Here is a 14,551-nt window from a genome sequence, read left to right as displayed (position 1 = left end):
AGTGGAAAAGTCGTCATAAATCGTAACCCATACGCACACTGAGAGGACCAAATAAGACGTATGCATTAAAACACACACACATCATAATGCGCAAATTACAGCGCATTCATTCACGTGATGGCATGACACACAAATAACCAATACACTCACAGTGGGCCGCGCGCACACACAGACACATGCGCGCGCGCACGCACACACACACACACACATAAAGGTGTCAGTCAGTGAAGGCAAACAGAGGGCAGTAGAGTGACAGGACGGGGTCGTGGGAGATAAACGGCCGGTTTGACGAGGAGTTGAGGAGGAGCTGAAGGGAGGTGAGCAGGAGGTCAGATGGAGGTGGGAGAGGGGGGGGGGTCCGTTTATGTCCCCACGCCCACACCGCTGCAGCGGAAACAAAAACAGGGCTTAAACTTACAGTTGAACCCCTGACCTGCCTTTGACCCCAGTGAGCAGGACAGGAGGGGGGGGGGGGGGGGAGCGCGGACGGGGCGGGGTGTGAAACAGGAGCGTGTTGTTGTTTTGAAGTTCCCCTCCAAGAATCTGAAGAGAGCCTAGAGCCTATAAAACAGGACTATAAAAAGTGGCATGGCCGGTTTTCGTGCAGCCCCACCCCCTCTCCGCTCCCCCTCCCCCCCGGCCCGGCCCGGACCCAGCACTGGCATTCTTTAACTACTTAAACCCCACTAGTATTCTGGTGAACACTTTTAAAAAGGAAAATATGAAATGTACGTTGAACGTTTTGCATTCTTCTTATTTATTGGTCCCCCTCATATGGTGATGTTTGTACTTTTCTTCTTACAATTTACAATTTAGGCATTTAGCAGACGCTCTTGATCCAGAGCGACTTACATTTAAGCAAAAACAAAAGCATGTCATACATCACATATATAAAAAGTAGTTATCATGAATCATGTATAAACTAAGAACTTAACAGTGGAGTATCTATGTCAACTATACTATATTATAGTATATAGTATTGTTCTACTGTCTGAATATGTGATGTGAATATGTGTCTGTTTTTAGTGCACTGAAACAAATTCCAATCAACTCTGTTGACATGGCAATAAAGTCTTGAATCTTGAAAATAGCTGATCGAGTTTTCTTTTTTTTTTAAACAGAAAAATCATGGAGCCCAACGACGCCTGACGAAAAGCGACGGAAGCAAAGGACGAGTGTCGCTCGGCTATAAATGACGGCATGGCGAGTCTACGGCACAATCCCAACGTGTTAGTTTAACACCCAGAGTGTAAAAGAAGAACAGAGCTGTTAAACGGGACAGTTCTTTCTTTCTTTTTTTACACTCAGCGCTAACTCAGGATTGTGCCGTGTAGGGCAGATTCCAACCTTCCTCTTAACGGGCCCTATGGGGGGGGGGGTCTCCAACAAGGCCCCCTCCTTTTTACATTTCACAACAAATGTGGGTTGTGACCTGGAACCGGAAGGAACCAGAATCGATTCCGTCACAATTGGAACCGTTTCCGGGAAGCGGTTTATCAGAGCTGGTACAGTGATTGGACTTCACGTCTGCTATCCAATAACACCACCAGTGGTTCTCTTGATTGTCTCCACCAGGCCGAAGGCATGTGGGGAGAGTATGTTTTGCACTCCGTCCGTCCGTGTGTCCGTCCGTGTGTCCGTGTGTCCGTGTGTCCGTGTGTCCGTGTGTCCGTGAACAGCTAATCTCGGCCACCGTTAACCCGGTCGATGCCATATTTTGCACACACACTCCCTGGATGCCAACCATGAACCTCTGCCCCAAACTTTCCAGAACGGCCTGTTATAGCGCCACCAGGAGGCCGCTTTGTGCAAAACAAGTTTTTCGATGCCATATTTTGCACACACACTCCCTGGATGCCAACCATGAACCTCTGCCCCAAACTTTCCAGAACGGCCTGTTATAGCGCCACCAGGAGGCCGCTTTGTGCAAAACAAGTTTTTGCACAGTACACCTACAAATTTTGTCCAAACATCACGCAAATTGGTACACAGTCTCTCTAGAGCCATTCAACGAAACGGGTCTTTCAGATTTATCACACTCCATCCTGATTGGTTAAGATTGGCTTCCAAAGTTCACAGGAGTGCTCAGTTTCAAACAAAATGCTGCAAATCATGAACACATCGCGTGATTTCCGTGAAATTGTGCACCCACATTCCCACTAGGCCGAGGACAAAATGCCACATGAACAATTTCAACTCAGCCTCAAGGTGGCGCTATAACTGGCCGAAAAGTGTTTTTACCTCTAACTGCACGGATCTGTGGATAACCTGGTGGAGACCTGTGCCCAGAAGGGCACTTTTTCTAGTTTCTCTTTCATTTCAAGGCCCAACATACATAAACGCACATAGGAGGGTCGTTCCCCTATTTGTTACAATCGCGCTCGGACTCCTCTGGTGTGCTTATCGTCTTTGAACAATGACATCCAATGTTCGGATCCGATTTGTGAATTTGTTCCCTCATCGCGATAGACATATTACCGTTTCTGGCGAAGGATAAACATTGTGAGCTAATGCTAAGCGTTAGTCATTTCTCTCAGTCGGCAAGGCCGGGAGACCGGATGTAAATGAGACATAATCCAGTCATTTCGGTCGGCAGAAGCTAACTACCTCCAATGGCCACTAGGCGGCAGGCAAAGAGTTAAGGTATTCGTCCCAGCAACGCACTGAAGAGCCTCAAGAAATAATTGATCCGCTACTTTAATAACCGTAAGGATTCTATAAAAAAAGCCCTCGCAGTGTTCTCATCTGGCTCACTCAGGGAACATTAGTGTGAAAAAATAAATAAACGGAATTTTCAGGATGTAGCGGAAATACTTTCATTCTGTGCAATTCGGCGTGCTGCCAACAAGGCAACAACAACCTGAGAGAGAGAATGATTCCGTTACTCTTTAGTCTCCTTATGAAAGGATAAAAGGTTTGCTCTCAAAAGCATGTATGGGAATGGATGTTTTCAATCTGTAGCTATGGGGAAAGGGTTACCTGCAAGCCTTCTTGATTAGCCAATTAGCTTTCAAGTCCTCCATAAAGAGATGGCTGAATAGCAGCAGCAGAACTCTAAACATTAATTACTGTAGTCAAGTTGTAGCCGTTTCCATTTACAGCACCCATGTCGTATTCTTTTGCAATCTTGTATAGATCGGAAATTGTATGGAATGTATTTATTATCGTCTGAATTTCTGTCATGTCTCCACTAGAAGCTTCACGTCATCCTGTGAACATAATAGATCTAGCTATTTCTTCTTCTTTTTTGGGGGTGCGAATATAAATCAGACTTCACTGAGCCTGTCGTGTTTGCTCACTTTATTACTGTTCCACCTGAAATAACACATCCACTAGAGAGAGGACAACAGCAGCATGGAGAACGAGAGAGGAGCGAGAGAGGGGTCACAGGGAGGCTAAAAGAGAGAGAGAGAGAGAGAGAGAGAGAGAGAAAGTAGTAAAACGGCACTGTTAGTGTTGTGCTCAGGCTTCCCTGCAGGCCTGGACACAATCCCACAGCTGTGGCTCTCCCTGACTCACACTCTCACACTCACACACACACACACACACACACACACACACTCTCTCACACACACACAGTCAGTCACACAGAGAATATTTACAGTCTCCAACAAGCTGACCTCCCCATGAACCCAGAGAGGAGACTCCTCACAGGCCGAGGGAGCGCACTATATACCGGCCCGGATCCTCCCCCTCATAAACACACACACACACACACACTCATAAAACATAGATTGGCATGGATGGCACAGGGAGACAACACACACACACACACACACACACACACATATACACACACACACAATCAACAACAACATAACTCTCGCAGCATGTCTCACACGCCTTAAAACTTAGCCCTGCGTGACATACAATTAATGACCAAAATAAGCAAGAAAGGCAAATACAATGTGTTTGTGTGTGTGTGTGTGTGTGTGTGTGTGTGTGTGTGTGTGCGTGCGTGCGTCCCACCTCCATTATCCGTCCTCTTGAGGGCCCCGTCTTTGTGAGGACACAGCTCACACCTCTGTGGAGACAGAAACGACAACGTTAAGTCGAGGAGCGGGGTGAGAACCGAAGCCAGCCGGGGCGTCGAGGACGACACCGCAGCAGGCCGCTGTGCGTGTTTAATGTAAACGACGTGCAACAAAACAGCCCCGTCGGGAGACTAGGCCACAGGGGAGAGGGGAAAACCACATGCAACAGCCACCGTGAGGTTACTGGGCCACAGGGGAGAGGGGAAACCCAGTGTTTAGAAGGGATTGTAAGGGCCTCAGCAACCTTGGCACAAGGCCATGATCTTCTTCAGTAAAACATCCTCGCTATCTACCGCCTCAGGCTGAAGTCTCGGTCTCCTCCTCTTCTCTGTGTGTGTGTGTGTGTGTGTGTGTGTGTGTGTGTGTGTGTGTGTGTGTGTGTGTGTGTGTGTGTGTGTGTGTGTGTCTATTATCTCTCTGTTCCTTCCTTCTAACCCTAACAGCCAAGGCAGTTTGCACTCCTACCAAGCCCTGACGTCCAGATTAGGGCATTCACTTCTAGTTATTTTTACTAGTCAACTAGTTTTTTTTTAAATAAATATTTGTACATTTAAAAACTGTGTACATTGGTGACTATAACTATAATCTATTCTACCTGATCATGACGCCTACAAAATCGGGGAAAAAATAAAAGATTTAAAGTTTTTTTTTCTTTTTTCTTATCAACTAGTCAACTAGTACCAGCAAGGTCGACTAGTGGATTTACTAGTCGACTAGTTGCTTAAAGCCCTAGTCCAGATTAGGGATGGGTCCGATTAATCGATTATCGTTGATAGGACCCGAAATCGATTATGAAAATTAATAATCGATAATCGTTTTATTTTATTTTTTAGCTGTTATTTTTATAGTGTAGCTGCATGACTGAGAGGAGTGTGAGTGGAGATTGATTCCAATCAAGATACAGGTTTGGAGGATTTAGCAGGTGTTGGGAATTTACCTAATCAGGCCTAGGCTGGGGTTGCTATGGTGTTCAATTGGATCAACAGTGGTCCAGGGACCACCAGTGGTCCTCATTTAAAAGATGGAGTTAGTAACCAAATGGACCCTATTTAACTCTCAAGAGTTACAATTATTATTAATCAACTACATCAGGGGTTCCCAAACTTTTTTGACTTAGGTACCCCTTGGGGGGAAGATTTAATAAAATAAATAAATAAATAAAATAAAATAAAAATAAAAATAAATAAATGCCCCCCCCCCCCCCCAAAAAAAACGATTAATCGATTAATCGTTAATATTGAATTATACAAATCGATTTTCATTTTGGACACATTTACACATCCCTAGTCCAGATAGGCTGCCATATGCACTAGGGCTGCAGCTACTGATTATTTTCTTAGTGATTATTACGGCTGGGCAATTAACAGAAAATATATCAATATTTAGCCAAGGAATTAGGAATTATTATTATTTTGTATATATGTTTCCGTTGACCCGAGATCAGATTCTATAAATGTCTTCTACATCCTGACAGTTTTCTGAAAAAGCTATGTTTCTAGGTCAGTCGTTTGATTGATTTTGATTTATCAAAAATAGCAGACCTACAAGCTCGTAGCGCGCCACTCGGTGGCGCGCTATGAGCTAAAGCATAACATAATGCTAACACCAAAAGGGGTTCCCGCCAAAAATGGGTTAACAATAGACATAAATTAATCAACATTAAAGATTATTTGAATGGATTTTGTATAAGCTAAATTGATTAGTCTAGTTTTACAATTGTGACATAGCAAAACAGCTAAAATAGACAATCTACAAATTCACAACACATGCATGGTGACGCATTGTGAGCTTGTAGATCTGCTACTTTCACTATACAGTATATGTATTATATGATGTATAATTGTTATTGAGGCATTGAAGTTTTTAAATAATCATGACATTTGAAATTTGACTAAGCCCAGCCCAAGTGATTATGCCATCAATAACTGCTTTTATATATATATATATTATTATTTTTTGTAGTTCATGTTGTTGCACATCCCGTGCCGCTCGTAATTCCGTGCCGAGTCGAGAGAAATAAGCAACCAGGTCTTTGAAATCTAACATTCAGCTATTTTCCCAAAAGATCTTGGGAAAAACTGACTTTCTTTGAATAATTAACAAAAAAAATGTTTTAACACAAATCTGGTATGGGGGGCACATCATGTTTTCAAATGGGGTTCCGTTGGGTAAATATATATTGTTAATGTGGTTTAAAAAACATTAGGAAACAAGGCCAAATAAAAAACGATGAAATTAATTAACCCCCCCTGCCTCCCCCTAGGCAGGGAAACACTGCCAACTATGAAGGGATGAAGTGTTTAGACTCACCACACGGGCTGCTCTCTCCTGAGATTCACATTTCCTGCAAAACCATGGTCCAGTGGGCACCTGTACAATGCCATAACAGGCTGGGGAGGAGAGGAGAGTCAGCCAAAACGACAACAAAAAGACACTAAATCTTATTCCAGAATGCATACAGTATTCCTCCGCACGGATTCCAATATATCACATTTACTTGACATATCCACCTTTTGAGTTCAGCTTAAAACCCATTTTGGGCGGGAACCCCCTTTTTTTTGTTATAATTTAGCTATTGAAAATAGCAGATCTACAAGCTCATAGCGCACCACCGAGTGGCACGCTACGAGCTTGTAGGACTGCAAAAAAAAAAAAATCGTGAAAATATTTATTTCAGAAAACTGGAGGATTTAGAAGATATTTTTTAAATTTCAAGGTCAGGCCTAAATGGGTTAACTCTTCAGTTATTTTGTAAGCACTGAAAATTGACATTAGTATCAGACAGCCTTCATGCAGAAACCTTGATTACGGCATGAATATTAGTTGCTGTGAATTAATGTTCAAAAGGTTGATTCTCCTGACCTCAACATGTGCAGATTGCAGGTTACCAGCTGACATATTATACACAAAAACTCTTGAAATGTGTATCCTCACTCGGCCTCTTTGGGAAACATCTACATACACATTACACAACAAGAACGAATGGTCAAGGAAAAGTACCAATGGAGGATCAGTGGTTGGATCTTATGGTGGACAATAGAAATGTAAATTATTATCAGTAGGTACTGTCAAAGTGTCCATGGGCCACTGAAGTCCTAATTGCTAGAGATGAGCAGAATGGTGCCTTGAATAAATGGATGAATACAATGCACATTGTAAAGCGCTTTGGTCAAAGGACGCTGTAAACACCGGTTTACTATTTATTTATTTATGTATTTATTATTTAGTCCATTGATTGTGACTCATGGTATACATGGCATTTCTTACCACCAATATACAAAGTATACCATGGTTAGCTAGATTTTTGAACAAGCCATCGCATTCCGAATTTATTTATTTATAGTCAAGAACTGCCAAGCGTGCCAAACGTGAACCGTCTTATTTTGAAAGCCATTTCACTCAAAAACTGAGAACCAGGAAGTGTAAAATCTCTATTTGTCCCATTTTTTCTGTTTACTTCATCGTACGGCAACCAGAGTGATACAGACTCGTGCAGAACAGAGTTGTGAAACGAAATCAATATCTATCCAACTATAAATTCACCAAGTCTCTGTACGTACATCTGTACGTCTGTAATCCACGTGACGTAACTTGAGAACCCTTCGCTTCAAATACGATATGCGTAAATATGCGAAAACACGACACCACAGGGGGATGCAGTCCACAGTGTCGAGTCGGTCGGACCCACGGTTGTCCAGAACCGCCCCAAAAAGGCCTCTTCCCGGGCTCTGGACAGGGCCCCTGCCCAGTGTCCATATATGGAGCTGGCTTGTTCTGACATCACAAATATGATACAATATTATCGTCTGAAGTTCTGAACATATCTGACGTCTGCATATAATCCATATTTTGGCATGCTTGAAAAAGAACTCCATATATGGGCATAAAAGGTACACATATACAGTAAAAACTGGGTGGGGTATGCATTTCCAACTTGCATCGTTCCAAGTAGGCCAGTGCCCAACGGGCACCGCACGTACGTCTGTAATCCACGTAACTCAAGAACTGCGGTGGCTCAGGGATAGAGTGGCTGGATGGTAACCACAAGGTTGCCTGTTCGAACCCGGGCTCCCCCAGAGTTAGTGTCGAAGTGTCCTTGAGCAAGATACTGAACCCCAAATTTCTCCTGATGTGCTGGTTGGTGCCTTGCATGGTTTCCGCCGCCATCGGCTTATGAATTTGTGTGAATTGATGCACAATCTATGTAAAGCACCTTGGATAAAGGCACTATAAAAATGCACCATTTACCATTTAACTGTTCGCCTCACCGACTTCAAGGTTGAAACTAAGGTTGTACTTTATTGTTACATCTTGTGTACATAAGAGAAAAACTTATTTTTGTTTGGCTTCCTTAAGAATTTGACAGACCTGTTCTGACACAGAACTCCATATATAGGAATAAAGCGACACAGACAGATGGGTGGAACGGGTAGGGGTGTTCGATATGGTGATAAATATGGTCTGGACGATACAATGTCTCCACGATACGGCTCTTTAGAGTTATCGTTTCCATCACGATAAATTCACTGCATCAGATGCAGTGAATGTACATTCTATGATGTGTAATTTATACTTCTGCAGTACGATGGTTTCATTCACCAAAACAAAACAAATCTACAAGCCAACAACGCGTCGCTACTGCACCACAATGCAAAGGCATATTTGCTTATAGATCGGTTGTGTTCTGACCGCACTCCCAAAGTCCGCGCCCCCTTTCTTCTGGGCAGAGAAGGAAGCAGGAGTGTGTCTAAACACTCTGAACAGATTAATATGTATTAATCTGGGGGGGCACGGTGGCACAGTTGGTAGTGCTGTCGCCTCACAGCTAGAAGGTCCTGGGTTCGATTCCCGCTGGGGACGCTGTGGGCACTGGCGGCGTGTTCCCTCCTCCGCGTCATCAGTGCCCATACCCGAGGTGGGGGTTGGCGATAGGGCCTTTCTGTGTGGAGTTTGCATGTTCTCCCCGTGTCCCCTAGGGTAGATACCCTCACAAAAACATGCCGTAATCCTGGTCTCTAAAACTACCTCCCCCTGGCCAGCCGGGGCGCCTGATGGAGGGGAAAGGAACTGGTCGGAATAACGTGTCCCTTCCACGTGCTACGTCCGGCCGGGGAAATTCCCCTCTGTCAGGTGAAAAGAAGCAGCTTGGAATCCTCATGCATAGAAGGAGGCGTGAGGTCAGTCCGCTGCCCCCCCAGGTTGGCAGAGGAAGTGTAGCGCCCAGGATTAGATTAGATAATTGGCACTGGGTGAAAAGAAAACTGGGTTACAAAATCGTGGGATAACAATTTAAGAGAAAAATATGTATTAAAGAAAGACGAAAGAAATGGACGGCCAACTCAGACGATTTGCTCAGACCACCTCGGAGGAAAGCCTGGTCTGTGTTACAAAAGTGCCGTGTGAACCGATCTGGAGCGGATGATATCGTTACGTCCTGTTGGAGTAATGTTGTGTAGTCATCAGGCAGGAAGAATCACCCGGAACTTCCTTTTCTCTCAAACCAGTAGAATAACCATAAAAGCTCTCGTAGCCTGCAGCTTTTATTGAGAAAAATCACTTTGAGGGAAAGCGAAGTTCCAGATGATTGTTGACTATAAAACAATACAACATAACGTAGCGATATCATCCGCTCCCGACCGGATCATAAACCCGAAAAGGAATGCTGCCTAGGCTAGAGATCGGGTGAGAAGTTCAGTCACACGAGAGAGAGAGTAGAGTCTCTGCTTCTTCGCCTGGAAAGGAGCCAACTTAGGTGGTTCGGGCATCTGGTTAGGATGCCTCTCGGGCGTCTCCCTAGGGAGGTCCTCGAGGCATGTCCCACTGGGAGGAGACCTCCGTTGCAGACCAAGGATCACGTCCCACTGGGAGGAGACCCCGGTGCAGACCAAGGCGTAGTTGGAGGAAACACATCGACTCACTGGCCTCCCCAGGAGGAAGTCACTAATGTTGCCCTGGAGAGGGAAGTCTGGAGCACTCTGGTAGAGCTGTTGCCCCTGCACCCGACTACGGATAAGCGACACAAACCACTATAAAGGACAGATCTGGGTCAATGGCGGTAGATCGCTGAATTAAGATTTGACGCAGATCTGTGTCAATAGGGCATGTGTTAAATGTACTGTATGTACTGTAGTTTATGATTCTGCGTGTGACCAACCAACAGGATCAGTGTTGCTAGGTTTTACGTGAGAGAGAGAAACGAGAAACCAGGTCTATGAAAACAAGACCAAAATAAGCAACTAACAGGCTAACGAAAGGACTACATGAGCCCTTTAGAAGAGTAGACCTAAATACATCGGATATTTGAAAATAGCCAATCTACAAGCTCAGATCTGGTATGAGAGTCCCAGGCATACAATATTTTTTAGACTTTACAGAAAATCATGCCCAAAGTGGCTTACTGGTACATGGAAATGACAACACTGACCATGGAAATGGCAAAACTGACCATGGACATGGCAACCCTGAACAGGACAGGATTAGAATACAAGTAATTTTCAATGGAAGCCAGTGACATACAGCTACAAAACGGATGCCCGACACCGCAGTATGACAGCTGTGACGCTCTAACATTTTTCAGCATCCAATGACGCTGTGAAGCATGATCTATCAATCATATTTGTTTCACCAGCGTGTTTACACTCTTCTCTCTCCTCACAGTTCCTCCTCAATTACGTACGATGAACTCGCCGTTAACCAGTTCGCTGGGCTATTTAACCCTGCCATTTTTATTGACACAGTGTGGCTTGAGCAACACTTCAATCATTCCACAATCGTGCGAAGTGACAGTCATTGGCAGACATCAATAACACATGCAAACTATGAATTAATGTTTTGTCTGTTCACAGGTTAAGTTGAGCTCGTGAGCACTTTGTCAGTTCACTGGAAGTGCAAAGTTGTACAATAAATGCATGACTTTTAAGTTTTAACTAAGTGGTGCGGTAAATACTGGCAGCTGATGGGAGGTGTTGCACTCCACCTCAACAATCCAACTCCCAGGTGTGTAGCACATTGAAAAGGAGATAGACACCCTTGTTCTCTGGCCAATACTGACACTAAGCCTCTCTGACCTACTTACTTACTTGGGTTGGGGGAGAAGAAATATTTCTTCTACGTCACAGCCACCAGGCTGTGACTAGGACTAGGAGTATAGCCTAAAAATGTGCAAACCAGTTATTTGGGTAGTCTCGCACTTCAGGAGAGACTACTATTTTCTCCCCCTTGACTGAAACACTTAGAAATTGTAGCTTCTTGAAATATGGATATAATCATAATGGAGTCCATCTGATCACCGTCTTGGTAAACTGTCTTACTGTAAATAGCTTGCCTCAACAAGTTTTTAGATTATCTCTGTCCTGATCAGGCGGCCATAATCCACTACAACAGCAGCAGACATTAATCCAGACATTTGTTAGCTTGTTGGTTTAAGTCAAATAATGTATAAACTGGACATGGAAACAAATCACTTCTGAAATGTACATTTGAATTACCGTAAGTAATCATACATTAGTTTTTCTATGGAGACGTGTAAGTCTACTGTACATGAATTGGATTTCGTACTGGATGAAGAGTACGGCAGTCCATCTCCTCCTGGTACAAATTACAATACTTTGTTTGGGACGTACCGTATGTTGGGAAGTATTTTGTTTGACCGTTTTGCACAAGAGACTGCAGAACTTAGTATAGTTCATATTCGTTTTGATGATTTTTTTTTTACTTTTACTCTTATTCTTATTTCTTATTTTTTTTTAAGTATTTTTTTTTGCAGCTTACGCCTTTTATTGGTTTTTGAAGGGACAGACAGTAGGCTGACAGGAAACGGGAGAGAGATGGGGGGATGACATGCAGTAAAGCCAATGCCGTGTCAGGCTCGGGAGTCGAACCCGCGGCACACTGCGACTGGATTACCAGTCGGGTGCCCAGACGGTTACGCCACCGCTTGGGCCCTCTTATTCTTATTTCTTTAAATTTTTAAGATCAATGTGTAGGAACTATAGCTAAAAAAATAATTGATTGTGCGCTTTTGGGCCTGGTGTAAACTTGTGATGTGACAAAACTTTATTATGAAGTTGAAATAACATACCGGCCTCACACTGGAACTAATCACATCCCTCTTCAGTAACTTTTCCAGTGCCTGTCACGACTGTTTTTTATTTAAATGACTTCGTCCACTCCAGTCCTTTTAAATCTACAGTCTGGTAATTTGGCGTGATAGCAACGTGCATCTATATTTGTTTACAGTAACAGTAACATGAATGCATTAGCAGTTAGCCTACTGTGTATACAGTTCTGCACATGCTGACCTGCTGTCACCAGAGTTGGTTGTCAAAATACACTTGCACTTGGCCTATGTCCTAGTTGGCCTATGCCCAGCAGCTATTCAGTTCGTAAACATTGCAGGTTATCAGAGTGGCATGCTTGTACTTGTAGTGGGGAACATTCTATGTACCAGGGGGAGGCCTGCTGGCACAAAGACACATCATCCACATGCAAATAAGCAAAAAAAGAGACAACAATAATTGTTTGCTTGGCAAATGCAAATTTGCAATCCAAAAGTGTAAACAGAACAGCACTCAACGGGATTTCAACATTGGTCCCAGATTGTCCCCCCCTACCCCTTGACTGTGTGTACAGTACAGTGAGTACACTGTAAAATCATCATTGTTATTTATGTTATCCACGTGTAACTCTGGACGGTTCCATTTTTTTGATCCATTCGTATATACTCTCAGAGTTAAGAGGACTGTATGGATTTGCATGGATTTCAGCCTTCACACAGTAAAATCACCACTCACTGTTCATTCTATCTAGCCATGTGCTACTCTTGACAGTATACAAATGGAACCAAATGGACATGAATGGCCCGTTTGAGTCCATTTTGTATGCTCGCATGATTTTACAACACACACACACACACACACACACAGTAGTATACAGGCAGGGATGGCCCTCCTACTCGTGCAGGGAATGAATCCAGAACAGGACGACCCCTGACGGACTGACCGTAACCTTGGACCACGCACGGACCACCACCACCAACAACAACCCCCCACCCCCAGTCTCTCTTACCTTGGTGCACGGCGACGTTGCAGCCGTGTCCGTCGCAGTAGACCAGCGGGTTCTCTGCCCAGCCTCTCTCGTCCGAGCACACGCAGCAGCCTCCGATCATCTCCTTCATGTTTCACTACCACAACACCCCGGGCAGCAAACGTTTGTCTGTCTGTCGCGGCTCGTCGTCGTCGTCAGACCCGACCGACGCCGCGCACGGCCACCCACCCAAACACACACCCACCCACGACACACACACGCACAAAAACAAGCTTCTACTATTTTTCTATCTCTCTGTTGTTGTTCCGCGGCGGAGGAGGAGGAGACACCAGCAAGCGGCGGCGGCGGCCGACATGCGAGGATTCCGGCCTGGACGAAAACCAAACCTTCCCCCCGGCAGGCAGGCGGCCACGGCACGGTCCCGGTTCCTCCGCGGATATACAATAAATAGATACCGTTGCTTTCAGGGTCCGCTCGTCCCGGACGGCATGGTTCCTTTGTTTGTCTTTAAGTTGTGCCTACATTGCTCTTTATTGTTTTCCTCCCACCCGATAGGGTCTTTATTTTTGTATTTGTATTTTTTCAAAACATCCACTACTACTACTTCTCCATCGCGGCGGGGCTGAGCGAGGAGAAGGGGAGCTTGTGTGGCGACGTCGAGGGGAAGTGCGTCACCGCGCAAGGAAGGAAGGCGAGCGTGCGCGCGTGCGTGCAAGTGTGTGCACGTGCCTCTGACAGCGGATGAAAGGAGGGGTGTGAATGGTCCGTCCCCCCACACACACCCCAGAGAGAATTTTAGTGCCATTTTAGTTCACTTCCCACATGGCTGAGTCAGTGGGAGTAGAGTAGATTCCTTTGAAACTTAGTAGCACCAGACCACGATGATGACAAGGTTTCAAAGCATGTATTGAATTGAAATATTTATTAACAGTTTGCAGAATTACAGTACATTTCAAGCACAGACTCAATACAAAGACTGTTAACTGTGAGTGGACGACCCAATTAAGCATTACACTTGTTTACAAGAGGGTCCACCTTGTTCAATTCATCAAAACTTTTAGAGACGTACAAATAGACACTTCTATAGTCAAAGAACAGAACAGGAATTCATCATAAAGGAGGTAAAAAGGGAAAAGAAACATAATACAGTCAGGGGGAAAAGCGGTGGGGGGGATTCAGATTTTTACGGAGGCCAGTTTCGAATTACAGCCGTCCGTAGGTGCCATTTTAGAGCGGTTTTGAAGGAGTCAAGGGATTTGCATGTCTTAATGACTGTTGGTAGGGCGTTCCACATTTTGGTGGCATAGGCTTTATAGTCGCATATATCTAAATGACGGAGCGGTTGCGCAGTCTTATGAATATGATTGTTATCATTGTTACAGTATATTGTTGTTACTGATGACTGTTACATTGGTGAAGTAAGTTTAAACGTTTTAGCTGTTGCTGTTCGTTGTTAACTTGTTACAGTTAAT

The 14,551-nt window shown here is 44.4% G+C and overlaps 1 protein-coding gene across 1 annotated transcript in view; it reads right to left on the bottom strand.

The window, feature by feature from the left end:
* Nucleotides 1-13,698, bottom strand: part of mllt10 (MLLT10 histone lysine methyltransferase DOT1L cofactor) — a gene marked incomplete at its 3' end in the record, with an annotated part of 87,239 nt that extends 73,541 nt beyond the window's left edge. Inside the window, 3 exon segments of the mRNA XM_083777662.1 lie at nt 3,970-4,024; nt 6,345-6,424; nt 13,101-13,698. Coding sequence (XP_083633788.1) covers nt 3,970-4,024; nt 6,345-6,424; nt 13,101-13,209 — 244 coding nt within the window. The 5' untranslated portion in view covers nt 13,210-13,698.
* Between the last annotated feature and the right edge of the window lie 853 nt (nt 13,699-14,551).

The sequence above is a fragment of the Protomyctophum parallelum genome (assembly GCF_964188405.1).
Source record: "Protomyctophum parallelum genome assembly, chromosome: 12".
NCBI lineage: Eukaryota > Metazoa > Chordata > Actinopteri > Myctophiformes > Myctophidae > Protomyctophum > Protomyctophum parallelum.
The sequence above is the reverse complement of the archived record's forward strand: the minus strand, read 5'-3'. Positions and strand labels throughout refer to the sequence as shown.